The following is a 27,702-nucleotide window of genomic DNA, read 5'->3' as shown; positions in this document are numbered from 1 at the left end:
TTTATGCCAAAAAGCTCTATTTTGGTCTCATCAGACCACATGACCTTCTCCCATTCCTCTTCTGGATCATCCAGATGGTCATTGGCAAACCTCAGACGGGCCTGGACATGCGCTGGCTTGAGCAGGGGGACCGTGCGTGAGCTGCAGGATTTTAATCCATTACGGCGTAGTGTGCTACTAATGGTTTTCTTTGAGACTGTGGTCCCAGCTCTCTTCAGGACATTGACCAGGTCCTGTCGTGTAGTTCTGGGCTGATCCCTCACCTTTCTCATGATCATTGATGCCCCACGAGGTGCAAACAAAGGTTTCTTTACCAAATATTAAGTTCTGTTTTTCTGATCTATCAAATACTTATTTCATGCAATAAAATGCTAATTAATTACTTAAAAATCATACAATGTGATTTTCTGGATTTTTGTTTTAGATTCCGTCTCTCACAGTTGAAGTATACCTATGATAAAGATTACAGACCTCTACATGCTTTGTAAGTGGGAAAACCTGCAAAATCGGCAGTAGGGATGTTCATTTTGAAAATTTTCCAAAATCGATAATCGGTGAAAATTAACGATCAATTATCGATTATCGATCATATTAATACTTAGAAAATTTTGAATATTTTTTTTTTTTTTTTTTTTTACAAAATGAATGCCTATGGCAGAAAATATGAAAGACAACGTGTTCTCCTCAATTAACTCTTTATTTCAATGTGTCTCCTCTCCAACACTGCTGTCCCCGGCGCATGCCGGTGTGAATTTCCCATGTTTAAAACAGTTTTGTTGGCACAAAGGCCCGTGCCCAGCCAGAAAACTAGAGACTATATGAAGCTCCACCTCACGTTAGTCGGCTGTGCAATGGAGTGGGGCGAGGAGGAACGAATTCCACCCAAACCTAGTCCAAATTTTTTTTTTTTTTTTTTTTTTTTTTTAATAATTAAAAAATCGATCCAAATGCCACAGGATCGATTCCAATCCTTAACGATCAATTATCGATTTTCGATAATTGATGAACATCCCTAATCGGCAGTGTATCAAATACTTGTTCTCCCCACTGATATATATATATGTATGTGTGTGTCTGTGTATATATATATATATATATATATATATATATATATATATATATTAGGGCATTCACAGACTAGTCGACTAGTAAAACCACTAGTCGACACTGTGCTTAGTAGTCGACTACGGTAGTCGTTTTAACTAGTTGTTGTTGTTAATCTTTAAGAAAGAACATGAGGTATTTTTACACAACATACATGGACTATCATATCCCATATCCCATATCCCCCACAAAGAACATCAAAACACAACAAAACAAAACAAGAAAACGGCATAAGATACACAATAATCCAAGAACAAACAAGACTATTGGACAAACAACCAAACAAAAACAATGCATTCAAAGTAAATACATAGATCTTGCCCTGTTGGCAGCTAGGAAATGCATAGCTTTAAATTGGAAAGCATCCAATCCCCCAGCTGTAGTTCACTGGTGGAATGAACTCTCAAGCTACCATACGTTGGATAACATTTACTACAAGAGCAAAGGCAGATTCTTAGACATCCCCAAAATATGGCAACCACATACAGACTTTGACTTTAAGAACTTTTTACCCCAGTGTCATTAGGCTTATCAGGATAGGATCTGAATGCATTGTTTTTGTTTGGTTGTTCAATAGTCTTGTTTGTTCTTGGATTATTGTGTATCTTATGCAGTTTTCTTGTTTTGTTTTGTTGTGTTTTGATGTTCTTTGTGGGGGATATGGGATATGGGATATGATAGTCCATGTATGTCATGTAAATACCTCATGTTCTTTCTTGAAGATTTTTTTTTTTTTGCTAAAACGACTAGTCGACTAGTCGACTACCTTTATGTACGACTAGTCGACTAGTAAAATCTACTAGTCGTGAATGCCCTAATATATACTGTATATATATATATATATATATATATATATATACACAGACACATACATATTAATATATATATTATATATATATGTATGTGTGTGTATATATATATATATATATATATATATACACACACATACATATTAATATATATATTATATATATGTATGTGTGTATATATATATATATATATATATATGTATATATGTGTGTGTGTATGTATGTATATATATATATATAAAGTATTGTGAATTGTCCCTGAAAAACACCAGAAGCAGCTCAGAAACGCTCCTTAACAGCAGTGAGCAGCTACATTAAGGAGTTTGTGCACGGAGACTTCGGCCGCACCAAACCCAACCTGTGTGAGCTGCTGAAGACCGACGCCGACATCCTGGAGCTGGACGTGGAGGTGAGGCAGAGACGTCCATCTGAACCTCGAGCCGACTAGTGCATACTAGTGCGACTAGTGACTAGTGCTAGGGGTCAGCAAACCTGGGGCACAGGTGACACCTCTGGCACACGAAGGGTTAACCTCTGGCACACGAAGGGTTAACCTCTGGCACACGAAGGGTTAACCTCTGGCACACAAAGGGTTAACCAGTGGCACGGCAGAGATTTCTTTTGTAGAAATGTTGAAATGCCAACTGACCCATTTCACAGCCAGTGACCCACGCTACTCTGCCTCTGATTGGTCAGCCTCCTTGCTACTCTGCCTCTGATTGGTCAGCCTCCTTGCTACTCTGCCTCTGATAGGTCAGCCTCCTTGCTACTCTGCCTCTGATTGGTCAGCCTCCTTGCTACTCTGCCTCTGATTGGTCAGCCTCCTTGCGTTCCGTGCATTCCATACATTCCAAAGCAGCAGAGAAAAGACCGACAATGTAAATAGATCAATACTTTATTGATCCCAAGGGAAACTCTGGTCTGATTCAATGACTGCATTTACATGGACTTCAGTATCCAGGTTATGATCGGGGGTTTTGAAGTATTACATTTTGGTGTTTGCGCATGTAAACATCATTATCCTGATTTCAGAAACCTGGATAAGCCCTTATCCCGGCTTTGAGAAACCCAATTATGCTAGCTGCAGTACTCTAACAGAAACCGGGATACTGTTGCATGGAGACATCTTGTCCTGCTTTCTGACCTCTGCCGACTACCTGTGCAGGTGCGGCTTCAGCAGCAGCAGCGAGAGCGTGGCACTTCAGGCAAGGCTGAGCTCTTGGGTAGCGGTGAGGGAGAAGTTTACTGACCTGGAAGCTTGTTAAATCACGACCTTTTGCTAACAGGCTGCTAAGAAGATAGCATGATCTCTCTTGGCCAACCTGGCCGCAAGTGCGTTATTATCCTATGTTTTTCATATGATAAGGTAACAACAGACTCCATCCAGAAAAACGTTCAGGCCTGGAGGGATTTTGAAACGTACCTCGATCGCAGCGGTGGGGGGCTCCTCGCTGGCAACGCTAAACTTTTAGCTAACCCGTTCGCATCTATGTTCGCAATGGCATCCCAAGTGTCATCACACTATTATGGGATGCGATGCGAACAGTTGTATTATGGGATGTGCGTTTCCCAGGCAACGACACACGTTGACACGTTTTGGAACAGCGCCGCACGCTGGCACGATGCTCCTAAGAGCAAAATGCTTATTGTTTTGAATGATTTGGCATCTTCTATTACTGTCATCAACACTGTCAACACCAGTAGTAATAGTATGCCATAAAGGTTTGTTGGGATTTTGGGGAGAGCAAAATCCCTGGCGGGGGCGCTGTTGTAGAATGGTAGAATGGCCGTTGTAGGATGGTAGAATGGCCGTTGTCGAATGGTAGGGGAAACCCTGTATATATCATGGTCTCATTTTCAATAGCCACAGTTCAATTAATTTAAAGTTAACAGTTAAGTAACAATTTCAAAAGTGCCTGATTTCTCTGTGTTCCATGTAAAGGCCATATCCCCAATATGATCAAAACCAGGATAAGCCTCATAACCGGGAAAGTACAGCAAAGTCCATGTAAATGCAGTCAGTGTCAGGTCCTCCAGCTAAAAAAACCTCAGGCTGATGTCCCTGATTAACAAACACATGTGAAAATGACTTGATATCAAAAAGGTTGACGACCCCTGCAGTATGCAATAGTGGGATCTGTCAAATCGCCCAGAGAGCTTATTAGAAGCATCGCGCCAAAAACCCATTCAAAACTCCCATAGGCGAAAACTGTGAAGAACCAGGGCTGTTAGCATCGATGATTTCCGGACTCGTTACTGCGGCTCTCTATTTCGGCACGGAAATAGACTCTGGGACATCCGGGCCTTTTTTTTTATAGGCTTCCTGTTACAGCGCGGATCAAGTTCCCGCCCGGGACTTCCACTTCCGCGCAGCGGTGCCTTTTATAAACATACATTGTGTCGCTTTCATTTTGAAGGCCAAACGTCCAAATTCGTATATATCCACTTGCGTTCGGGACCGGAACTCGTATATTTGCCAGGACAACAACAGAGCGTCACTGCACGGAGGCGGAAGGTTTGCGCTGTGTTCACCTGTCACCTGGCTCTGACCACCTGACCACAGGTAGACACAGGCTGTGTGTTCACCTGTCACCTGGCTCTGACCACCTGACCACAGGTAGACACAGGCTGTGTGTTCAGGCTGTCACCTGGCTCTGACCACCTGACCACAGGTAGACACAGGCTGTGTGTTCAGGCTGTCACCTGGCTCTGACCACCTGACCACAGGTAGACGCAGGCTGTGTGTTCAGGCTGTCACCTGGCTCTGACCACCTGACCACAGGTAGACACAGGCTGTGTGTTCAGGCTGTCACCTGGCTCTGACCACCTGACCACAGGTAGACACAGGCTGTGTGTTCAGGCTGTCACCTGGCTCTGACCACCTGACCACAGGTAGACACAGGCTGTGTGTTCAGGCCGTCACCTGGCTCTGACCACCTGACCACAGGTAGACACAGGCTGTGTGTTCACCTGTCACCTGGTTCTGACCACCTGACCACAGGTAGACACAGGCTGTGTGTTCAGGCCGTCACCTGGCTCTGACCACCACACCTTACCATTGGTTGCTTTTAATGTTGTTGATCTTGGAATTGAGTTGCGCTCAATGGAAGATGCTCTGGATAAGCTAAATGCCTCAAATTTGGCACCATTGACCATTCTCCAATAACTATATTTCATGTCACTCCCCTTCCAGCAGGAAAATCTTTTAAAAAAATCGACCCTGAAATACAGGTTTTTCTACGAAACTGTTTTGCTAACATGTCTGCTGTGTTTCTCCCCTCAGTCTGTGGATGTGGACTGGCCGCCTGCCATCCCAGAGTGAAGCTGCTGCAGAGCCGTCCTGCACCCAGAGGGCTGCAGCCAGGAGGGGAAACTGAGCAAAACGCTGAAACCCCACCGGCTTCAGAGCGAGTAAGGGCTGAAACGTAACCATGGAAATGCTGGTCAGAGATGTAGAGGAGCCCTGGACTCTCCCAACCCCCTTCCCCCCTGACCCGACCCTGCAGCCATCTGAGCATCTCCTGCGGCCTGAAGCTCTGTGTGTCCTCTTAGTGCTGGACGTGTCTTCCTGTGGGCGTGTCTTCCTGGCCAAGCTGCAAAAGTCACTTCAACGCCCAGAACTTATGCTGCCTTCAAGTGGGTTCGTGTTTAGGGGCCCCCCCACACCCCAAATTGTATTGACGACTTGGTGAGTGGACGCTTTCTGAAAGCTCACGATGTCATTTACACGACTTCCCGACTCGTAAATACGACTTCCCAAGTTCCGTTTGAAGGCAGCACTAAGCTAGATTTTGTATGTACACATCCAGCTGTCCTCTCAGCCTAAAGGAGGAAGCTACGGGGGGGCTTATGGGTAATGTAGTTTTAGAGACCAGTTCTCAACATGCTATAATTTGTTTCTGGTAAATTATACAAAGCATCAATCAGCATTTCAGATCTAAATGATCACAAATACTGCCTCTGCAGCTTGGCTAGAAAATGCCAAAATACCGACTTGTCTGAGTTTCTACACATGCGATAACCGTGAAGTATGTGTGTGTAAGGATGAAGATACACCCAGGTGTTCGTCTGATGAGAATTAAACTGTACTTGTACGTGATGCTTCAGTAACCATGGTTACAGAGTGGCGGCACAGACGGACAGAGCCATGTTGCCTAAAGTTGAATGGAACGGGGTTGATGTTGGCACTAGCTTGTGGTGACTCCGCCCCTCACTGCAGCATTTAGTGACTGCATTTGTTAAAGTTTAAGGCTCAGTGCTGTCACTGTGTACATATCATTCATATATATATATATATATATATATACATACACATATATATATATATATGTACATACACAGTATATATATGATATGTACACAGTGACATATATATATATATGTCACTGTGTACATCAAGGCATTTTGTGAATATTATTGGAAAAACCACATTGCAGCAATTTGTTTTTCTCTCATTTTCAATTCTCCCACCCTACTTTTTTTTAAGTGTAATTCTATACTCCTAAAACCTCATTTCATAGTTTAAAAAGTGCAGTCATCACAGAGAGAGAATTGTTCTTGAGGAAGCGTGTTGTCTGTAGATGGCTGTTTCTGTTCTGTTCATCTGTTTGAATAAAGGCTTGTGGGAGACTGTTTGTGTCTGTGCTTTAGGTCACATCCTGTTTCCAAAATGAGATTCCGCCGTTTCAAAAGTCACACCTGCTCTTTCAAAAATGATGACAAATGATTGGACTTTGTGAAGGAGTGGTTCTAAGTAGTATAGTAGTATTATAGTAGTAGTAGTCATATTGTTTCTAAAGCAGAGTGAAGATACTGATATATGAAACTAGAAGGCCTCCGTTGGTACCAACAGGGTCGGGAAGGTTACTTGAAAAATGTAATCCGGTACAATTACTAGTTACCCCGTTAACAATTGTAATCCAAGTATCCCAATATAAAAGTAATGTAACTGATTACTCGTTACTTGTGGATTACTATTGGACGACATGCTCGTCACGAGGACCTACTTCCAAAAAACAGCTGTCATTTCAGACCTTATGTGTTGGTTACAGCAGGCTTTCAGCCAGCCTATCTGTGTCATGTTTCTCAATAAGAATACAATCATATTTCCATCTTCGGATTACTGTGCACTGGGTTTCTAGTCACTTAGTTTGTGGGTGCACTGGTCCTTTTTCAGAGCAAGGTGTGTTTTTCCTCCAGGGTTTTAGTTTGTTATCCCCATATGACATCAAACCTAGACAATAAGAAGAGTTCATATTTACAGTGCACAGACACTTGGATAATAAATACTCAACATACGATAAATGTATTTTCTTTCATCTTAATCCAGCTAGTAATCCCAAATTTTAAATGTAACTGTAATCTTGATTACATTTCTTAGTTAAACTTTTTTTGTATCCCGATTACATGATGTAATCGGTTACTTCCCAAGCCTGGGTACCAAGCATGTCACGTCATGCTAGCTTGTTGGCAAGGGGCGCGGCCGCGGCTAATACAATAATGTAATTAAAGATCAGTCTGCCTTTCTATGTAATTCAAGAAAATTCTTATTGTTTATTTCATACATTTGAATCTTGAAACTTGATTAGCGAAAGAAAAGAAAATCTGAAATTTGGGCAGTGAAACATCATGGATTGTGAGACTAGACCAGTTGAGAATCACTATCTAAAGAGAACAGTTGTTGAAGTCCCTGGTTGGATAAAGGTGAAAGGTCATGGCTCGGTTTTAAGATTTAATTTCAGCAATTGCATCCACCAAATGATTTCCTATCCACTTCTGTTCTCCAGCATGATGGCAGGAGATACACTGTGAGGTCTCCAGCATGATGGCAGGAGATGCACTGTATGATAGAGACAGTCCATGTGTGGGAACGGCCACAAAATGTTAAACGGCTGGCACGCGAGTGGGGTAAAACCGCCCATATATCTCATGTGCTGACTCACCAAAAGACGGTGCTAAACTACAGGTTTGGGGGTTCTAGAGCAGAACACAAGACGTCTGCTCAGATGTGCGTTTACTGTGGTGGTTAAATCCCCGATCGTGTCTGCCTGGGCTGGGCTATCAGCTAAATTCTAACTTTGCTGAATGGATAGAATGGGGTTTTTTACCCCACCCTGACCACGCCCCCAGCCAGGCTGAGCCAGCTAACCCAGCGTCTATTGTGGGCGTTCCTAGAGCCTGTATGGGCGTTCCCAGACATGCCGACTGTCTCTATGGCAGGAGATACACTGTGAGGTCTCCAGCATGATGGCAGAGATACACTGAGGACTCAAGACTTATTTTGATATTTTTTTTAGATGTGTAATAGGCCCTAATAATTTGGCACAAAATATTGATATCTATATAGAGCCAAAGTGGAACGTCACTTCCTGCTTCAGCACTGTACCAGAGATTTTCATCCGCCATTTATTTTCCCATAGACATTTTGTAAAATGCGTATAAAAATCGTTTTACTTGGGCAAACCAAAACGGTTGAGATATATTTAGAAACAGGAGAGACTGCATAACACTTCACTCGGACCAAAACGTAAAAAAATGCGGATTTAAAGAAAATATTTGTTCAAAGTTTTTTGTTTTTTTTTCTCCCAGTTTTGGTCCGAGTTAAATGTTCTCTATGGTCTCTCCTGATTCTAAATATAGCTGAACCGTTTGGTTTGAACAAGTACAACAATTTTTTACAAGCATTTCACGAAATCTCTGGTACAGCGCCGAAGCAGGAAGTAGGCGGTCACTTTGCCGCTCTATTAGTACCACGATCGTATTAAATGTTGTGCCACGGCCGACGCGTCACGTGTGGATTCACACTCATGTTCAGCAGGCGAACTCCGGACTCAAACTCATGTCATGGGGACTCGACTCGCTCTTCTTTGGTGACTCGGACTTGCACTCAAACTCAACACTCGACTTGTACTGGAGATGTAGTGACTTGACTTGCGACACTGCGACAGGGTTATTTGGCTTCACAGTAGGGATGGGCATCGAATTTCGAATTTTCGAATAATCGTTATTATCAAGGTCGACTTTTATTTTTGAAAGTCGAAATTCGTTTATTGAAAATTTTTTTTTTTTTTGGTGAGTGAAATGTTGCATTGTCTCCCCTGATTCTAAGTATAGTCAAATCGCTTGGTTTGAGCAAGTAAAACAATTTTTATAAGCAACCTCTCCCTCTTGGATTTCATCCGCCATTCATTTTTCCATAAACCTTGCTTAAAATGCTTATAAAAATTGTTTTGCTTGCTCAAACCAAGCGATTCGACTATACTTAGAATCAGGGGAGACAATGCAACATTTCACTCACAAAAAAACATTAAAAAATTTTTTTTTTCCGAATTTCGATTAAAAGTCGACTTTGGCCAGCGATTTTCGAATAGTGTTTTTGCTAGAAATGCCCATCCCTACTTCACAGGACAGGAAAACATCACACATCTCACAGGTGAAACGATGAAAAGATTTACGACACACCCAAAAAAAAAAACCCTGAAATGTATTCTTTTTAATTTAATTCAAAATAAATACTACCACGGCAATGCAAGTCCACTATTGGGTTCTTGCCCTAATGTTTTGGTAAGAAAACAAACAAGCAAACGATCAAAAGAAAAAGTTTGGATAAAAAGAAGAAAAAAAAAAATACTTCAGTTAATGCATCATCATCAAACATCCTTTCGACAGGTGCCTTCTCCTGACTGAACGACATACTGGGTAACACTGCCTAGAATGACACAAACGTATAAATAAAACCAGTACTATGGTACAAAAAGGGAGGGATAATGTCATTGAAACAACCTGATGAAACAGCACTGCAAAAAGAGTTGACCACAGTCCTACTGCTTGTCTTGTCTTGTTTTGTTTTTTACAGGATGAGGGGAAACCGAAAGAACCCGTTAACAGTGCCAAGTCCAAGTCCTCTTACATAGACTTGGATAGGGGGGGGGGGGGATGTGTCAGGGTTTGTCTCCATGGAAACGTCCTCCCGAGTCGAAGCGGTGCGTCAACCCCCCCCGAAAAACAAAATGAATGAAAAATCAAAATGGAGGGGTCAAGGGGGTCCAGTCTTTTGACACGGTTGCGGTCTTAAAAAAAAAAAAAAAAGGTATTAAATGCAGTTCGGAGTCGTCGGTTGTTTTGTTTTGTTGCGCCGTTTTCGGTCGCTATTCTCGTCGGCAAGCTTGAAGTACAGTCACACGGGAAAATGTTCACGTCTCGTCAACGTGCCGCTAAAAGAAAAACAACCCAAAAAATAGGCATTGCATATTTACATCACAAGGGGGCGACGTCTTTTTCTCTCTCGGTCCTCACACAGTCTTCAAAACACAAGAGTGTCTCACGGCTCAGGTTTCAATTGATCGCTCACATGATTAGTGATTTATTGATATGTCACTTCAGATTCAAATCTAGCGTGTGTGTGTGTGTGTGTGTGTAACCAGTGTTGCCAACTCTTTTCCGCAGAAAGCGGCTGCTCAGAAAGTCACAATAGTCACCAGATGGCGTCACATGATAATGTGCATATCAATAAATAAGGCAGCACGCGCCGCCCGTTTGAATATGAAGTGATGACTCCGCCCACCCGGGCCAGTTTCGGCGAACGCTGGAAGCAGTTACGAGTGGAGGACCCCTATCTTACGGTCCCTGCTCTCAGCGGAGGGAGGGGGTCTGCACAGCCTGCACTGTGTGTGGGAGACGCTGTGGATTAAGCAGGTAGAGAGCAAAGCAGCACCAGCCGATCCAACACATTCACATTGCTAACCGTGGTCAGAAGAAGTCAACCAGATTTGTCGCCAGTCACTTTTCAGAAATAAAAGTCGCCAGGGGTCGCCGAGTTGGCAACACTGTGTGTGTGTGTGTGTGTGTGTATGAATTAATTTTTCTCCTATAATGTACAAGTGAGAAATCATTTTTCTTTTGACTAATACTGATTTCTGGTCTGCAGCAGCCTGTGTGTGTGTGTGTATAAATTCACTTTCCCGCACTGATTAACACTGATTCAGTCAAAACCTCCACCTGTTCTGTTTCATTGGTGTTGGTTTGTACGGATCAGGGTCACTACGCCTACAAAATTCTTAAAGTCCCCTCCAGTCAGTTTTCCTATGTGTAAAACCATAAAGCCCCGCCCCCTCATCAGTTTTCCTACCTGTATAACCATAAAGCCCCACCCCCTCATCAGTTTTCCTACCTGTATAACTGTAAAGCCCCGCCCCCTCCAGTCAGTTTTCCTACCTGTATAACTGTTGGTGTTCTATACAAACGCTCTAATATATGTTTATCATTGTACATCATCTGATTCTGCGTCAAACAACTGACATTGATATTAAGAACCGAAGGCTAATAGGTTGTTCCACGGCCAGGCTGTTGTCAAAACGGGGAGAAAAAAGAAAAAAAAAAGCACATGAACTTCGTCTCTTGCTCTTTAACTCATTGAGTGCCAATGACGACGATTGTCGTCAATTGCGTTTTTTGACGGTGGGACGTGGATCAAAGCCTGATCCATCTCCTGTGAAAGTATGGTGGATGTTGAATGTGTAAAAGCTATTTTACGGACCCATTAGGTGGCGACAGTGCTCTCCAGATTAGAGAAAGTTGAGGAAAAACAGCAGAAAAAGCCGTGATGAAAGAGAAACCGATGCATGAGCCAGAGCGGCACAGATTGCTCTGGCTGGAGCTAACGTTAGCTGCGAACAGCAGCCAATCCGCTCCCACAAATGAGCCCCTCTGTCTCTGCTGCATAGTTTCTCCACACGATTAGCCGCCAGAAAATAAAACCAAAGCCAAACCATTCTCATGAGAATGGTTTGGCTTTTCAGTGTCGCGCTGGGAGCCGGCGCACAAGGCGGAGCGCTCCGAAAATAGACTGGGTGCAGGCACTTTGAAACACGCAGCAGAAAGCCTAGAATCGGACGCAGCTTCATCCCAGCTCACAACCGAAACCCCAGAAACACAGACGAACGCGAGCCCGATCCAGACTCCCCCGACGAGCGGCCGCCATCCGTGGATCCGCAGGCAGCAGAGCCTGCCATAGCAGGCAGCAGAGACTCGCCTGACACACGCAGCAGCCAGCAGAGCCACCAGAGACACTCCCACGGAGGAGGAGTTTGGAGTTAAGGGGGGTGGGGGTGCTGTTTATTGAAGGAAATTACTGTTCAGATGTTTCAGGTCAGAAAATATTAGCTTCAGAGTCAGTGATTTGCTTGAAATGCTTAATTTCACAAAAGGCTGATTATCTCAGCTTCTAGATGGAAACGTCTGTTTTTGCTGAAATCAACCTATCTTCTCCGGCTGATAACTAAAGAACGGAAAATAATATCAATAAACTTTTTTTGCTGATGATAGAAGAGTCTCATTGTTCTTTGGGCGTGTTCGGTGTTTACATAGTAATATCACACAATATTCTGTGGGCCTCGAGAAATCACTGAAAACGCTCTGAAACTCTGGCACTGGGAGCGTCCGTTCTCCAAAAGTGGCTGGCACTCAATGAGTTAATACTCAGGTCAGGCCGGAAACACCGTAACGTCAGCTTAGCTGCAAGAAACACTGCAACGTTGGCAGCTTTGCAGCCAACCGCTAACTGCAAGCCACGTTATTGCTTACAGTTTAACAACTGGCCAACGGATTTCAAAGCTAGTTAGCTACATGTAGTTAACAAGCCAGCTGTCCGGCCGTCCTCATGATGTAGAATATAACTATAGCGTTCCATTGAGTCATAAGTTATCCTCCCATTTGAATAACTACTTCGCCTTTTGAATTTGACCACAAAATGAGGTTATTTGTCAAAAAGATAATGTGGCTAATCAACAGGCCAGGTCGTGACAACACAGGATATATATATATATACACATATACATATATATATATATATATATATATATATATATATATATACATATATATATATATACATATATATATATATACATATATATATATATATATATATATATTACTACATATATATATATATATACACATATATATATATATATATATATATATACACATATACATATATATATATATATATATTACTACATATATATATATATATATATATACATATACATATATATACATATACATATATATACATATATATATATATATATATATATATATATATATATATATATATCAAAATACACTGGAGGGGGCTTTAAGATTTGAATACAATTTAGTCATATTTCGCATTCTTCTACACATTTCCAGACTTCCCAGACAGTGTGCAGGAACCCTGATGTGTGTGTGTGTGTGTGTGTGTGTGTGTGTGCGCGTGTGTGTGTGCGTGTGTGTGTGTGTGTGTGTGTGCTATGACAGCATAAGGGTTGACCCACATCTCCCACCGTACATGAAGCCACATGTCCCTGTGTAAACATCCATAGCACTAAAAGTCCCAACAGCTACGATGAGGAAACAGAAAGAAAGGCGGACAGGAAGCGAGCGGCTGTGGAAGCCATGCAGAGAGGCCTGTGTGGAGCGGGGGGGGGGGGGGGGGAGGAGGGACCCTCTGGCTGGGCGGAGGCCTGTGTGGAGCGGGGCTGGGGGGGGGGGGGAGGAGGGACCCTCTGGCTGGGTGGAGGCCTGTGTGGAGCGGGGGGGGGGGGGGGGGGGAGGGACCCTCTGGCTGGGTGGAGGCCTGTGTGGAGCGGGGCTGGGGGGGGGGGGGGAGGAGGGACCCTCTGGCTGGGTGGAGGCCTGTGTGGAGCGGGGTTTGGGGGGGGGGGGGGGGGAGGGACCCTCTGGCTGGGTGGAGGCCTGTGTGGAGCGGGGCTGGAGGAGGAGGAGGAGGGACCCTCTGGCTGGGTGGAGGCCTGTGTGGAGTGGGGCTGGAGGAGGAGGAGGAGGGACCCTCTGGCTGGGTGGAGGCCTGTGTGGAGCGGGGCTGGAGGAGGAGGAGGAGGAGGAGGGACCCTCTGGCTGGGTGGAGGCCTGTGTGGAGCGGGGGGGGGGGGGGGAGGAGGGACCCTCTGGCTGGGTGGAGGCCTGTGTGGAGCGGGGCTGGAGGAGGAGGAGGAGGAGGGACCCTCTGGCTGGGTGGAGGCTTGTGTGGAGCGGGGCTGGGGGGGAGGAGGAGGGACCCTCTGGCTGGGTGAGCTAGAGCGGTAGCTGAGTTGAATGCGGTTGTGCTCTGTGGCGCCTGAGTGAACTGTGCAGTTTCTGGCAGTTTAGTGTTTCTGTTTTGGAGGGGAGGGGGGGGGGAGAAGAAAGAAAGAAAAGTGCAAACGAAAAGAGAGCGAGAGAGAGAGAGAGAGAGAGAGAGAGGGGGGAAACATATGGGGTTGAAAAAAATAAATAAAAAGACAGCAACGTAAATAACACTGCAACGATGCAGGAATGATACAGACTCGTCCATTCTCCTTTTTCTCCATTTTTTTTGTATTTTCTTCTTGTTGCTTTTCCTCCGTCCAGCTGGAGACACACGTACAGCCACTTCTCTTGCCACGGGATTGGGGGAATGTGCGCGACCACATGGCAAACGTATGAGAAAGATTTGTTGTTTTTCCTTTGTGAACCACGAGACCCCCCCCCCCCCCCCCCCCCCCACCCCCACCCGTCCCTCTCCCCAAAAACACCCTGTCGGTATGATAGGAAACGTCTGCACACGTAAGGCAACATTTTTGGTTTTTGTTCCCTAAAACGGCTCTTTCCAAACCAAGTGCAAAAAAGTCCAAAAGAAGAAAGAAAGGGGCGGGAAAACAACACCACCAACAACGACGACGACGACGACGACGAAGAAGAAGAAGAAGAAGAAGAACGTAAACCCGGGTCGACAACGTAATACTGACGGAGAGAGAGAAGAAGAGAAATAACAAAAACATTGCCTTCTGCAGTAAATAGCGTTGAAAATGTAGGAGACTTATTTTTTTAGTGTGGGGCGACCGGTTGGAGTCTATCCCACTGTGCAAAACCTCTTTTAAAGTCCCTAAAAAGACTTCTCCCCGTCTGCCTGGAGGCAGAGAAGGGGAAAAAGAGGGGAGACTTCTTTTTTCCGTTTTTTTTTTTTTGTTTCTTCCTAAAATGGCTACGTGTTTTCCTCAAAATGGCCACGGGCGGGCGGGCGGGGGGGAGGGGTGGGCGATGCTGGGCGCTCACTCCCGCCCGCTGGCTGAGTAGGAGAACTGTGGGAAATGGGGCCGTCGCTCGCTGTCCGCCGCGTCCATCCCGTCTTCATCGACTGGAGAGAGAGAGGGAGAGAGAGAGAGAGAGAGGGAGAGAGACACAGAGAGAGAGGGGAAGAGAGAGAGAGCACCACGTTAGAGACACTCTACCTGTCTGAAACAGGCAGGTCTTTTCGTACCATATCCGAGATTAAAGTTAGAAATTCTCAAAGTGTGTGAATCGTCACCTACCAGCTTCATTCATTTAAAAAGTTTTTCGTTCATTTCTGAGGGTTTGTTTCTTTCATAAATTTCGAACTTTAATCTCAGAAATTGTTTCTTTCTTATACATTTCTAACTTTAATCTCAGAATATTTTTTCTCATACATTTCTAACTGAAATCTCAGGAGTTTTTTTCTCTCTCTCAAAATATGACTCACATTTCTCCGGGGGGGTGATGGTGATGGTCTGTGCTGTGAACTCCTCGTCGAAGTAGCGCGTGTCCGTCTCCGAGGAAACCTGGGGCATGAAGGGCGGGACCAGCTGGGACAGGAAGCAGGAAGCAGGAAGCAGGGGAAAGGTCAGTCAGCGAGTGGAGACAGAGGCCCAATTCCAATCCGCCCCCTAAAGACTCAAGCCCTGAACCCTCAGTCCCTAAAGACTCAAGCCCTGAACCCTCAGTCCCTAAAGACTCAAGCCCTGAACCCTCAGTCCCTAAAGACTCAAGCCCTGAACCCTCAGTCCCTAAAGACTCAAGCCCTGAACCCTCCGTCCCTCTAATGGCCGCCATCTGAAAGTGGTTGAGTCATCAAGTGTGGAAGGGATCCACATTGGATAAATAAGAGGATTGGGACAGCAGAGCCCTTTGCACTTGACAAGATGATGTTGACTCTGGCACGTTTGGGGTTCGCTATATATTGTTTATTGTCAAGAAGCTTTGAGGGATAGACTCCCTGATGAGTCTGTTCTTATCCAGGCTCTGGCTCCGAGTGGAACAGGTCATTTAAAAATAAATGTAGCCTACTGCAAAATCTGCAATCTGCAACATGTGTAATTATAATTAAAATAAGCATAATAATGACATGTCACCCAACATTATACACAATGTCAATACTGTACAATACAGATTCGGTAAAACTATTTCTCATTCATCAAAAAAGTTGTGGATTGCAATTGTAATAGAATGATTGATGATTATTCTAGGATTGTGTAAAATAACTACTTACATTCCTCTGATATAATATTTTTGTCTAATCTGAAATCCCTATTAATGTAATGTTTCACTGTCAATTAAGGCATTCCAGCCCACTCGCAAACACCGCGTTCGTTTCGCGCGTGTTCTTTTATTTTTTTGACAGCTATTTGCAGCCTCCCCCGTTTTATACGTCACACCGCTATGCATTGTGGGCAATTCCCTTTCCGTAAGTGGCCATAGCTGCTCCCTTACGGTAAGGGGGCAGAAAGGGCTCACTACGAGCCCTCATTCACTTTGTGATTTCACTGTGGGACATCCCTAAGCCCTCACTCCCTTCACGTGAACGCGCCTCTAAGGGCTTGAGTCAGTAAGGGGGCGGATTGGAATTGGGCCAGAGCCACACAGGAGGCTGTGGTCAGACCCGTACTGCAAGTGTATGGTCACAGGTTTGACTCCCACAAGACTATTCTTATTGTTGCTTGCTATTGTTATTGCTTCTTTCATATTCCAACATATTACACGCTTATATTGTAGTTGTCCTTTCCCCCTATACAGAGGACTGATAGAATGGAAAAAAATGGGGGTCCGTGGCACTTTGCCAGGGGGTCCGCGAAAAGTTTTCAGGAAAATAAAAACATAAAAACGAAAAAAAATTTTTTGGCAAAAGCTTCCTAATTCAACGAAAATATGTTATGCTTTAAATCTAAAAGGGTTCATGGGTTACATTCTAATCTAACAAACCTATCAATTTAAAAGTCAAGCACGTTTCCGTGGAAACAATTAAGCTTAGCCCAAAATCACAAATCAGAATGAGGGGGTCCCCGGTATGTTTTCTATCTTGTAAGGAGGGGTCCTTGGCTGAAAAACATTTGAGAACCTCTGTGACAGAGAGCTTGGTCACATGTCACAACAATCACCTGAAGCTCAATATCAGCAACCACTGAGCTTGTGGTGGACTGCCAGAGGAACAGGAGGCCACGCCCCCTGGGAGAGGAACTGAAGGGGGTGGACTCATACAAGTATCTTGGGGTCCAAATCAATACAATCAATGTGATGATTAGGTCAATGCAAATGATTTTGTGTCTGCAAACGTGACACCGTTTTTATAGAATGACGCAAGATCGTTTTCTCAGCTACAGCGGTAGGCAAAACATGACGACGTCACAGTGAATACAAAATGTAATCACTTGCTCATTTCATCCTATGAGACATTTGTGTGAAAATGTTGTCTTAATTATAGGGCCGGGTGATGATTCGATATTATGGTTTATCATCTTTCAGTGGAATCATAGCATAAATGATACGGTGATTTTGGGACATTGGGACACAATTATGTTGTTGGTGCTGAGAACTAACTTTTTATTTAAAACATTTTTGACACAAAATGAAGTATGACACATTTTTAAAGGATATTATTTGAATATTTTTATTTTGTTTGAAATCACAACTGGATTTAACGAGATTTTGCATATATGTGTGCGATATATATATCGATACCAAAAAAAAATCTTTGTGATTATCGTGACATTTATTTCAACCATATTGCCCAGCCCTTAATTCGTATATGAATTCTTGAGTTATGGCCAAAATCGTCTTTTGTGAGGTCACCTTGACCTTTGACCACCAAATTGTAATCAGTTCATCCTCGAGTCCAAGTGGACATTTGTGCCAAATTTGAAGAAATCCCCTCAAGGCGTTCCTGATATTACGTTCATGTGGAATGTGATGGATGTGAGGTCACAGTGACCTTGAACTTTGACCACCAAAATGCAATCAGTTTATTGTTGTTTTTTTATATAAAGTTTTTTTTCCCTTGTTTTCTTCAATTTTCTCCCCAACACTCACTGTCAGGTGAGAAGAAGCAGCTGGCGATTGCACATGTATTGGTGGAAGCATGGGGCTAGTTAACAACTCTCACCAGATCAGCAGAGGTGTGGAGCTTCATCCTTGAGTCCAAATGGACGTTTGTGTCAAATTAGAAGAAATTCCCTCAAGGTTTTCCTGAGATATTGCATTAACGAGCATGGGACCGACGGTTGTGAGGTCACACTGACCTTGCACTTTGACCGTTGAGCACCTACATCGAACCAGTTCATCCTTGAGTCCAAGTGGACGTTTGTGTCAAATTTGAAGAAATTCCCTCAAGGTGTTCCTGAGATATCGCAATAACGAGCATGGGACGGACAGACGGACGAACCAAAAACATTATGCCTCCGGCCATGGTTGTCGTCGGTGGAGGCATAAAAACATACATTTTAATGAAGCTAGTGAAAATGAAAGCCAGACGATGTGGATGTCAATCAGGTAGAACCTACTGTGTACTACTACACCTGGCTAGCCAGGTGTCAAAGTGACTAACTGAAGTTAATGAACCTATTGTAGTGTAGCCAGGTGTTAAAGTGTCTAACTGAAGTTAATGAACCTACTGTAGTGTATCCAGGTGTTAAAGTGACTAACTGAAGTTAATGAACCTACTGTAGTGTATCCAGGTGTTAAAGTGTCTAACTGAAGTTAATGAAATAAACTAAACTACTGTAGTGTAGCCAGGTGTTAAAGTGTCTAACTGAAGTTAATGAACCTACCGTAAATTTCGGACTATAAGCCGCGGCTTTTTCCCCGTTTTTTGGCCCTGCGCTTATATAACGGTGCGGCTTATCTATGGATTTTATCAGCTAACGGCCGCTCGGGGACCTCCAAAATCTATGGATGTTGGTATGAGGCAGAACGAGAGCAAGACAGACATTACGAGAGCGAGACCCTGATTGGATGATGTTGCAAAAAATGTGCCTCGCGACCTGATTGAAGCACTGTGCCACTACGCTCTCTCAGCCACTACAGTAAAACACCCTCCCTCCTCCCTCGCTCCGGGGGGAAAATGGCAGCGATTGAGCCTGAAAGACAGTCTGAATGAAATTGAATGTAACATTCCCAATTCTATGTATTACATTCTAAAAAACTAACGGCAACATTTTGGAAGGCTAAGCCACACAACTAGCTCGTTGTAATCTAACATCATGCTTCAAAAGATGGAGAACTGGCTGTGTTACGACGATGGCGGCGAGAAGAAGAAGGAAAGAAGGAAATCGAGCAGCAGCACGTAACCTTGTCTAACTGAAGTTAATGAACCTACTGTAGTGTAGCCAGGTGTTAAAGTGTCTAACTGAAGTTAATGAACCTACTGTAGTGTAGCCAGGTGTTAAAGTGACTAACTGAAGTTAATGAACCTACTGTAGTGTAGCCAGGTGTTAAAGTGACTAACTGAAGTTAATGAACCTACTGTAGTGTAGCCAGGTGTTAAAGTGTCTAACTGAAGTTAATGAACCTACTGTAGTGTAGCCAGGTGTTAAAGTGACTAACTGAAGTTAATGAACCTACTGTAGTGTAGCCAGGTGTTAAAGTGACTAACTGAAGTTAATGAACCTACTGTAGTGTAGGGATGCAGCGGTTTCCGGTTTGAAGGTATACCGCGGTTTGAAAAAGCCACGGTATCAAAACCACTAAATTTTGCCGTCATACCTTCTCCACGGTATCAGCTGTTTCCCTGAGAGAAAGTGGCCAGGTCCCTTGCAGAGACAGAGTGCAGTTACGCGGCCCCTCCCCCCTGCTGCATGTGTGTGTAGACAGAGCAATCAGTAGCTGGCAGACCGCAGCTATCATCATCAAGGAGTCATCATTGTTTTGAGTGGCGTGTCGCGTGACAATGGCTGCCAGAGAGGTGAAGAACCCCCCGAACTTTTTCCCCAGTCAAAAAAGGACAAAATCGGTAGTGTGGGACTATTTTGGTTATCAGAAAAACGGATGGCCAGGGCTTACAGGAGGAAGGACAGCCAACATGCAAGACATGCAGGCGAAGAGTGGCTGCACTAGGAGGCAATAGCCTACCTCAAACATGATAGCCCATCAACACCAGCCGTCCTCATTTGCAAAATTCAAGGTACTTAAAGGAGAATTTCGGTTTTTTTTAACCTGGAGCCATTTCCTGACATTAATTATGAATTGGCCACTCACCTAGCGATGTCTGCAACGTTTCTGGGCGTCCTAGCGTTGTTTTGAGATCAATATCGTCCAAGTCAGTGTAAAATGGAGTTGATTTGGGGCCAAGTGGTAGCCTGTATTTCCTGCATCTAAATAGCTATTTTTCTTCCCGTTTTCGCCACATATCGCCATAATCAGATCCGTCAACATCCAGCCGAGTGTTATTTCACCCCAGGCTGTTTCCTGGACTGCACACGGATCAAATTACCTCAAACGTGATCTAGGTCACCAAGTCTCGTGAAGTCCCGCGATACTTTCCTGTCGACTGGCCAAATACAGGCAGGACGCTTTGCGGTCGTGGTTTTAGCGTAACCTATGTGGGGTTTGGCGTAACCTATGTGGGATTCGAAATAACGAAGGTTATGCCAAACCCCACATAGGTTACGCCAAACCCCACATAGGTTACGCTAAAACCACGACCGCAAAGCGTCCTGCCTGTATTTGGCCAGTCGACAGGAAAGTATCGCGGGACTTCACGAGACTTGGTGACCTAGATCACGTTTGAGGTAATTTGATCCGTGTGCAGTCCAGGAAACAGCCTGGGGTGAAATAACACTCGGCTGGATGTTGACGGATCTGATTATGGCGATATGTGGCGAAAACGGGAAGAAAAATAGCTATTTAGATGCAGGAAATACAGGCTACCACTTGGCCCCAAATCAACTCCATTTTACACTGACTTGGACGATATTGATCTCAAAACAACGCTAGGACGCCCAGAAACGCTGCAGACATCGCTAGGTGAGTGGCCAATTCATAATTAATGCCAGGAAATGGCTCCAGGTTCAAAAAAACCGAAATTCTCCTTTAAAGTGTCTAACTGAAGTTAATGAACCTACTGTAGTGTAGCCAGGTGTTAAAGTGACTAACTGAAGTTAATGAACCTACTGTAGTGTAGCCAGGTGTTAAAGTGTCTAACTGAAGTTAATGAACCTACTGTAGTGTAGCCAGGTGTTAAAGTGACTAGCTGAAGTTAATGAACCTACTGTAGTGTAGCCAGGTGTTAAAGTGTCTAACTGAAGTTAATGAACCTACTGTAGTGTAGCCAGGTGTTAAAGTGACTAACTGAAGTTAATGAACCTACTGTAGTGTAGCCAGGTGTTAAAGTGACTAACTGAAGTTAATGAACCTACTGTAGTGTAGCCAGGTGTTAAAGTGACTAGCTGAAGTTAATTAACCTACTGTAGTGTAGCCAGGTGTTAAAGTGACTAACTGAAGTTAATGAACCTACTGTAGTGTAGCCAGGTGTTAAAGTGTCAGGTAGAACCTACTGAAGGGCGGCTTTAGCTCAGGAGGTAGAGCGGGTCAGCCAATGACGCAAGGGTTGGCGGTTCGATCCCCGCTCCCTCCCAGCTGTTAATCGTTGTGTCCCTGGGCAAGACACTTAACCCTCCTTGCCTGGTATGATTGGTATGATTGACATGAATGGTATGATTGGTATGAATGTTGACATGAATGATGATGGTGGTTCGGAGGGACCGTTGAGCGCCAATGTGTGGCTGCCACGCTTCTGAACCACCGGTACGAATGGTGTGAACGAATAATGATTCTGTGTAAGCGCTTTGAGCCTTGGAAAGGCGCTATATAAATCCAATCATTATTATTATTATATTATTACTGTAGTGTAGCCAGGTGTTAAAGTGACTAGCTGAAGTTAATGAACCTACTGTAGTGTAGCCAGGTGTTAAAGTGTCAGGTAGAACCTACTGTAGTGTAGCCAGGTGTTAAAGTGTCTAACTGAAGTTAATGAAATAAACTAACCTACTGTAGTGTAGTGTTAATTTTGTCGGCTATTTTTTAATTTAGTCTTAGTCCCGTGTTAACACATTAAGTGCCATAGACGACCTAACTCGTCTTACATAATCCAGCGCTTGAGTGCCAAGGACGAGCTAACTCGTCTTACATAAACATTTTTTTTTTTTGACGGTGGGACATCAATCAACCCCTTTTACATCTTCGAGATAACTATTGGAGCAAGAGAATGTGTGTAATCTATTTTACCGACCACTAAGTGGCGACAGAGACAGAGAGAAGCCACAGCCACGGGACCCGTGGACCAAAAGCAGCCGCCTCCCGCGGAAATGGCTTGGCGATTTTACAGTCAGAAAAGAAGGAGCCTCATTCTCATACTGTAGGCGGGGACGCTTCGCGCTGCTGCGGTGGGGGTTTCCAGAAATGGACTGTGTGTCAGCATAAAGCCTAGAGTCGCACGGGGCTTCATCGGGGCTATCAAACCCAAGAGACAGTGAGACCTATCCACACTCGCTGCCAGGGAGAGAGGCTGCTCTAACTCGCTGCTCAAACTCCCAGCAGCACAGACGGAGGGAGGAGCCCGGAGACACACACACAGAACGGACAGAGATCCCCTCCCCCCAGAGCCGCGGAGCAACGCGCGAACACACACACACACACACACACACACACACACACACACACACACAATACAGTATACAGACTCGCCCAAAGGCAGCCACAATCACAGGCAGGTGACTGTTCTGCTGAGTTTCACAAAACTGCGATTATCTCAGCTTGGTGTCTCATACGCTAAAACCATGCTGTACTCAACGGCTAATATCTACATAACTACTAACTCTGCAAACTAACTCTTTTAGACAGAGAAAGCACACATTCTATTAGTTATTTTTAGATGATTGGTGTTCACGAAGTCTTAACAGAAAACAGATCCTCGGCTGTTGTAAAATGAGCCAGAATCCTCAAAAAAAAACCTGGCACAACTTACCCACAGGATTGAAAAAATGGCTGGCACTCAATGTGTTAAATGTCCTTGTTAGTCTTTATCATATTTAGTCAACCTCATCCTGTTTTTATTTAGTCAAGTTTTAGTCGACTAAAAGTTTGAGCATTTTAGTCTCAGCTTAGTCAAATAAAACCATAAGTATTTTACTCTAGTTTTAGTCAACGAAAACTGTTCACATTTTAATCTAGTTTTAGTCAATGAAAAATGTTGAATCTGCTGATGCGCTTGCACTAGTAATGGTAATTCGAAGCAGTGTTAGCAACTCTTTCCCAGGAAAAGTAGCTAATGGTGACTCTGCCCACCCGGGCCAGTGTTGGCGTACGGCGGTAGCAACGACAAGTGGACCGTATTTACAGTCCCTGCTCAGCCCGCAGCTGAGGGGAGAATGGAGGGAGGCTGGCTGTGCTGTGTGGAAAGCACTCAGACTTATCTGGATATAACGTAGACAAGCAAGGGAACACAACGCCTCATACACATATAGATAAGACCCTTAGCTAAGACTGGGCGGGTTCTGTTGTCACTACTGTAAATGTTTTTGAGACAGTTAAATGTCAGCTAGATCTATAATGCTGCACCACAGGAACCTGAACTGCTGCATTGAGGGGGGGAAACAGTCTATAATTAGTGTTAATTTTGTCGTCTATTTTTAAATTTAGTCGTAGTCTTAGTCCTGTGTGAAATGTCCTTGTTAGTTTTTATCATATTTAGTCAACCTCATCCTCTTTTTGTTTAGTCAAGTTTTAGTCGACTAAAAGTTTGAGTATTTTAGTCTCGTCTTAGTCTTGGGGAAAAAGGTAGTCGACTAACATTTTTCGTCATAGTTTTCGTCGACGAAATTAACACTACTGTAGTGTAGCCAGGTGTTAAAGTGTCTAACTGAAGTTAATGAAATAAACTAAACTACTGTAGTGTAGCTAGGTGTTAAAAGTGTCTAACTGAAGTTAATGAAATAAACTAACTGCTGTTGAGACCAAGTCCCTCCTCAGCAGACCAAGTCCCTCCTCAGCAGTGTGTCTAGAAGTGTGTTATCAGAAGACTTGGTGATGTTCAAAAGACTTCACGTAGGCCTTGTCAGAGGAGGTAATCTCTTCTATTCTATTCTATTTCTGACTCCCAGTGCAAGCTCTCCCCCCCCCCCCCCCCCCCCATTGCAAAAATGAGGTAACCCTGAGCCCAGAATATCACAGCTACGCCGTTTGCATACATTAGCGTTGGGCGACGATGGCAGCCAAATCCTCTCACCTTCTTGTCGTAGACGTCCTGCCAGTCGACTGCGGTGAAGAAACTGTGACGCATGATCTCCTTAGCATCATCCGGTCCGCCGCCCAGCCTGTCAGCCGCACAGAGAGAGAAGACATCAAGCGCTACCTCTTCCAAGTCCCCATCAATGGAACCAGAATATCCACCTGCTACTGATCCCAAAATAACTTCCCCCGGTGAACGAGTTCCACCTGCTACTGATCCCAAAATAACTTCCCCCGGGTGAACGAGTTCGTCGTGTGCACGAGTCCCTTTGCCTCAGAGAAAATCAGGCTGGGAAATTAACAGACAAATGCTGCTATATTCTTGGGGCTATCTTCCCGGGACGTTTGTCTTCTGGGTACCGACCGTCATTTAAAGGACTCGTTCTATGCTAAAAAAACTAGTTGGCTGTTTAAGTCGTGAGATCAGTGCGGACACAGTACAGATATCTCAGATATCACCATTAGGGATGGGCATCGAATTTCGAATTTTCGAATAATCGTTGTTATTATCAAGGTCGCCTTTTATTATTGAAAGTCGAAATTCAAATTTTTTTTTTTTTTTTTGTGTGAGTGAAATGTTGCATTGTCTCCCCTGATTCTAAGTATAGTCGAATCGCTTTTTACACAAAAAATGTCAATCAATCAATCAATTTTCCCTTTTTTTTACCTCCCACTATCCAATCAGAGAAATGCTACGTTTTCTGGGAAACGGAAGGTCAGATCACGATGCATGCACTATATGTATTTTTTCATCGCGAATCCAATGCCACCACCCCCAAGTCTCTACGAGTTACGCTTGCAGAGATAGGTCCACTCTGCATGCAGGGCTATAGGAGAGAGACAGAGTAGGCTACAGTGGGGGGTTGGGAGTTCCAAGTTACTGACCAAACACTCTATTTCAGTGATTGCTGTCAGAATATAGAGCCATTTAACACTTATTTGAACACAAAAACATCACTGAATGCAACTTTAAGATGGCAACAGATAGCCTATTTGACTTTGGCAACATTGTGCATTTATTGAACTTGAAAAAACTTTCTTTGAACTTTGAATATATCTGAACTGAAAAGGAGAAATAAATATAAAAAAAAGGTAAATGGACTAAAATAAATTGCATATATTTTTTATATCAGTTATCTTGTTTTCATAATTGTGGGAAGCCAGAAATTGTATTAATTGTAGGCTACAGCTTTAAAGCCCCAATCAGTAAGATTTTTGACATTTTTTACTGTAATATAAGAGCTTTTTAGTCACAGGACATGGTAGATTGACTTGTAATAGGGAGACTCTCGACTTTATTTATCCCACTCCGCCCTCCATTGGCCAGCCCTGGGACTAAGCAGGTTGTCTGCCACGTCCCGTGGCAATAAAAAAAGAAAAAGAAAAGGATGCGCGCATGCGCTGTACAGCGGAAGCGCTGTCTTCAGGAAAACAAGGAAGTAACTCGATTCGGATTTGCTACGAAAATGATGTTTCACGGAACTATGGATTATTATTTCATCACATGGTGAGTACCCGATGTCACAACATGTACATAGAGCTTTCTGGCACTGTGTTTTGTTGACTTTGAACGGCGATATCGCTATCGATACTATTGCACCCAGAGGGTGCAGTTTCTCCAATAGCAAAACTTGGAAAACTTGCTGAATGGGGCTTTAATGCTATTTGTCATTTAATTAGCCTGTAATTTGTAATTTACAGTTGGAGTAGTAGGCCTATTGTTTTTGGGGATGTTTTGGGAGTTAGGTGGTCCCCGAGTTTTTTTTTATTGGTTAAGTGGTCCTTGGTCTGAAAAAGTTTGAGAAACACTGAATTACATGCATACAATCCATGGAATTCAAGGTATCTAAAATGTGTTGTTGACAAGCTGACTGTGCTGTCGAGACCAGTGCTTCTCACATGTTTTCACATGAGGGAGCCCTAAACTGACAAAGATTAGACCACGGAACCCCATTTGATAGGATTTTGTCCCACGGTCCCCCATATGATAATAAGATTGATGCTTTTAGATGTTTGATTACAGAAAGTGTATAAAACCCACGACTAAAATAGTCATTGTGTTACTTATGAATGGAATTATAGCAAAAATAAATTACCCCCCTTTTTGGCTGGGCACCCCCTGGAACCCCCCCGAAAGGACCCCTGGGGGTCCCCCCGGACCCCCATTTGAGAACCACTGGTCTACGTCATTGACGTCATTGCCCCGGAAGTAAGTTCCCCATTCATTTTCTCCATAGACATTTTGAGAAATCCTTCTATAACGAGTTTTAACCCATTGATACCTGATGCAGCATTTGTGTGTGTATCCCTTTAACTCATTGAGTGCCAATGACGTCGATCGACGTCAAATGCTTTTTTGACGCTGGGACGTGGATCAAAGCCTCCTGCATCTCCTGTACAAATATTGTAGCTATTGAAGGTGTATAACCTATTTTACAGACCCATTAGGTGGCAACAGTGCTCTCCAGATTAGAGAAAGTTGAGTAAAAACAGCAGAAAAAGCCGTGATGAAACCATTCTCATGAGAATGGTTTGGCTTTTCGCTGTCGCGCTGGGAGCCGGCGCACAGCGGTGGGGGGCTCCGAAAATAGACTCTGGGTGCAGCACACTTTGAAACGCGCAGCAGAAAGCCCAGAAAGCCCAGAATCGGACGCAGCTTCATCCCAGCTCACAACCGAAACCCCAGAAACGAGCGAGCCCGATCCAGACTCCCCCGACAAGCGGCCGCCATCCACGCAGCAGAGACTCGCCTGACACACGCAGCACTCAGAGCGAGCAGAGCCACCAGAGACACACCCACGGAGGAGGAGTTTGCAGTAGAGGGGGGTGGGGGTGCTGTTATATTGAAGGAAATTACTGTTCAGATGTTTCAGGTCAGAAAATATTAGCTTCAGAGTCAGTGATTTGCTTGAAATGCTTCATTTCACAAAAGGCTCAATAACTCAGCTTCTAGATGGAAATGCCTGTTTTTGCTGTTTTTGACCTATCTTCTCCGGCTGATAACTAAAGAACGGAAAATGATATCAATAAACTTTTTTTTTGCTGCTGATACAATAGAGTCTCATCGTTCTTTGTGCGTGTTCGGTGTTTACATAGTAATATCACACAATATTCTGTGGGCCTCGAGAAATCACTGAAAACGCTCTGAAACTCTGGCACTGCAAAAGTGGCTGGCACTCAATGAGTTAAGACCGCGAACCGCGTATGACGCGGTTCGCAGTCTCAAAGGGATACACACACAAATGAGGGATATACACGCAAATGCTGCATCAGGTATCAATGGGTTAAGGCTGGAACCAAGACAACCCGTGACCTACTGAATCGTGAGTGACCATAAAACGTTGGGTTTGGCACAAAAACACAAAAACACAACAAATTCTAAAATATTTGTTTGTTTTTGCGCCAAACCGATTCAGTAGGTCACAGGTTGGCTTGGTTCCAGCCTTAAAACTCGTTATAGAAGGCTTTTTCAAAA

At 44.0% G+C, this 27,702-nt stretch overlaps 2 protein-coding genes across 2 annotated transcripts in view; one reads left to right on the top strand and one right to left on the bottom strand.

Annotated features, from left to right (window-relative positions):
- The window catches only part of LOC310774689 (tRNA pseudouridine synthase Pus10-like), a 31,021-nt gene extending 24,546 nt beyond the window's left edge, over positions 1-6,475 (top strand). Inside the window, exons 3-4 of the mRNA XM_083634803.1 lie at positions 2,223-2,322; positions 5,197-6,475. Of these exons, the coding sequence (XP_083490929.1) occupies positions 2,223-2,322; positions 5,197-5,235 (139 nt within the window). The 3' untranslated portion in view covers positions 5,236-6,475. The remainder of the gene's footprint in view (positions 1-2,222; positions 2,323-5,196) is intronic.
- Positions 6,476-14,970: 8,495 nt separating this feature from the next.
- The window catches only part of akt3b (v-akt murine thymoma viral oncogene homolog 3b), a 73,787-nt gene continuing 61,055 nt past the window's right edge, over positions 14,971-27,702 (bottom strand). The window contains exons 11-13 of the mRNA XM_083634608.1: positions 24,226-24,313; positions 15,436-15,538; positions 14,971-15,072 (exon numbers count right to left, since the gene is read on the bottom strand). Coding sequence (XP_083490734.1) covers positions 14,987-15,072; positions 15,436-15,538; positions 24,226-24,313 — 277 coding nt within the window. The 3' untranslated portion in view covers positions 14,971-14,986. The remainder of the gene's footprint in view (positions 15,073-15,435; positions 15,539-24,225; positions 24,314-27,702) is intronic.

Source organism: Poromitra crassiceps, assembly GCF_964638095.1.
Source record: "Poromitra crassiceps genome assembly, chromosome: 4".
Classification (NCBI taxonomy): Eukaryota; Metazoa; Chordata; class Actinopteri; order Beryciformes; family Melamphaidae; genus Poromitra; species Poromitra crassiceps.
Note: the sequence above shows the minus strand (reverse complement) of the source record. Positions and strands in the feature narration are given on the sequence as shown.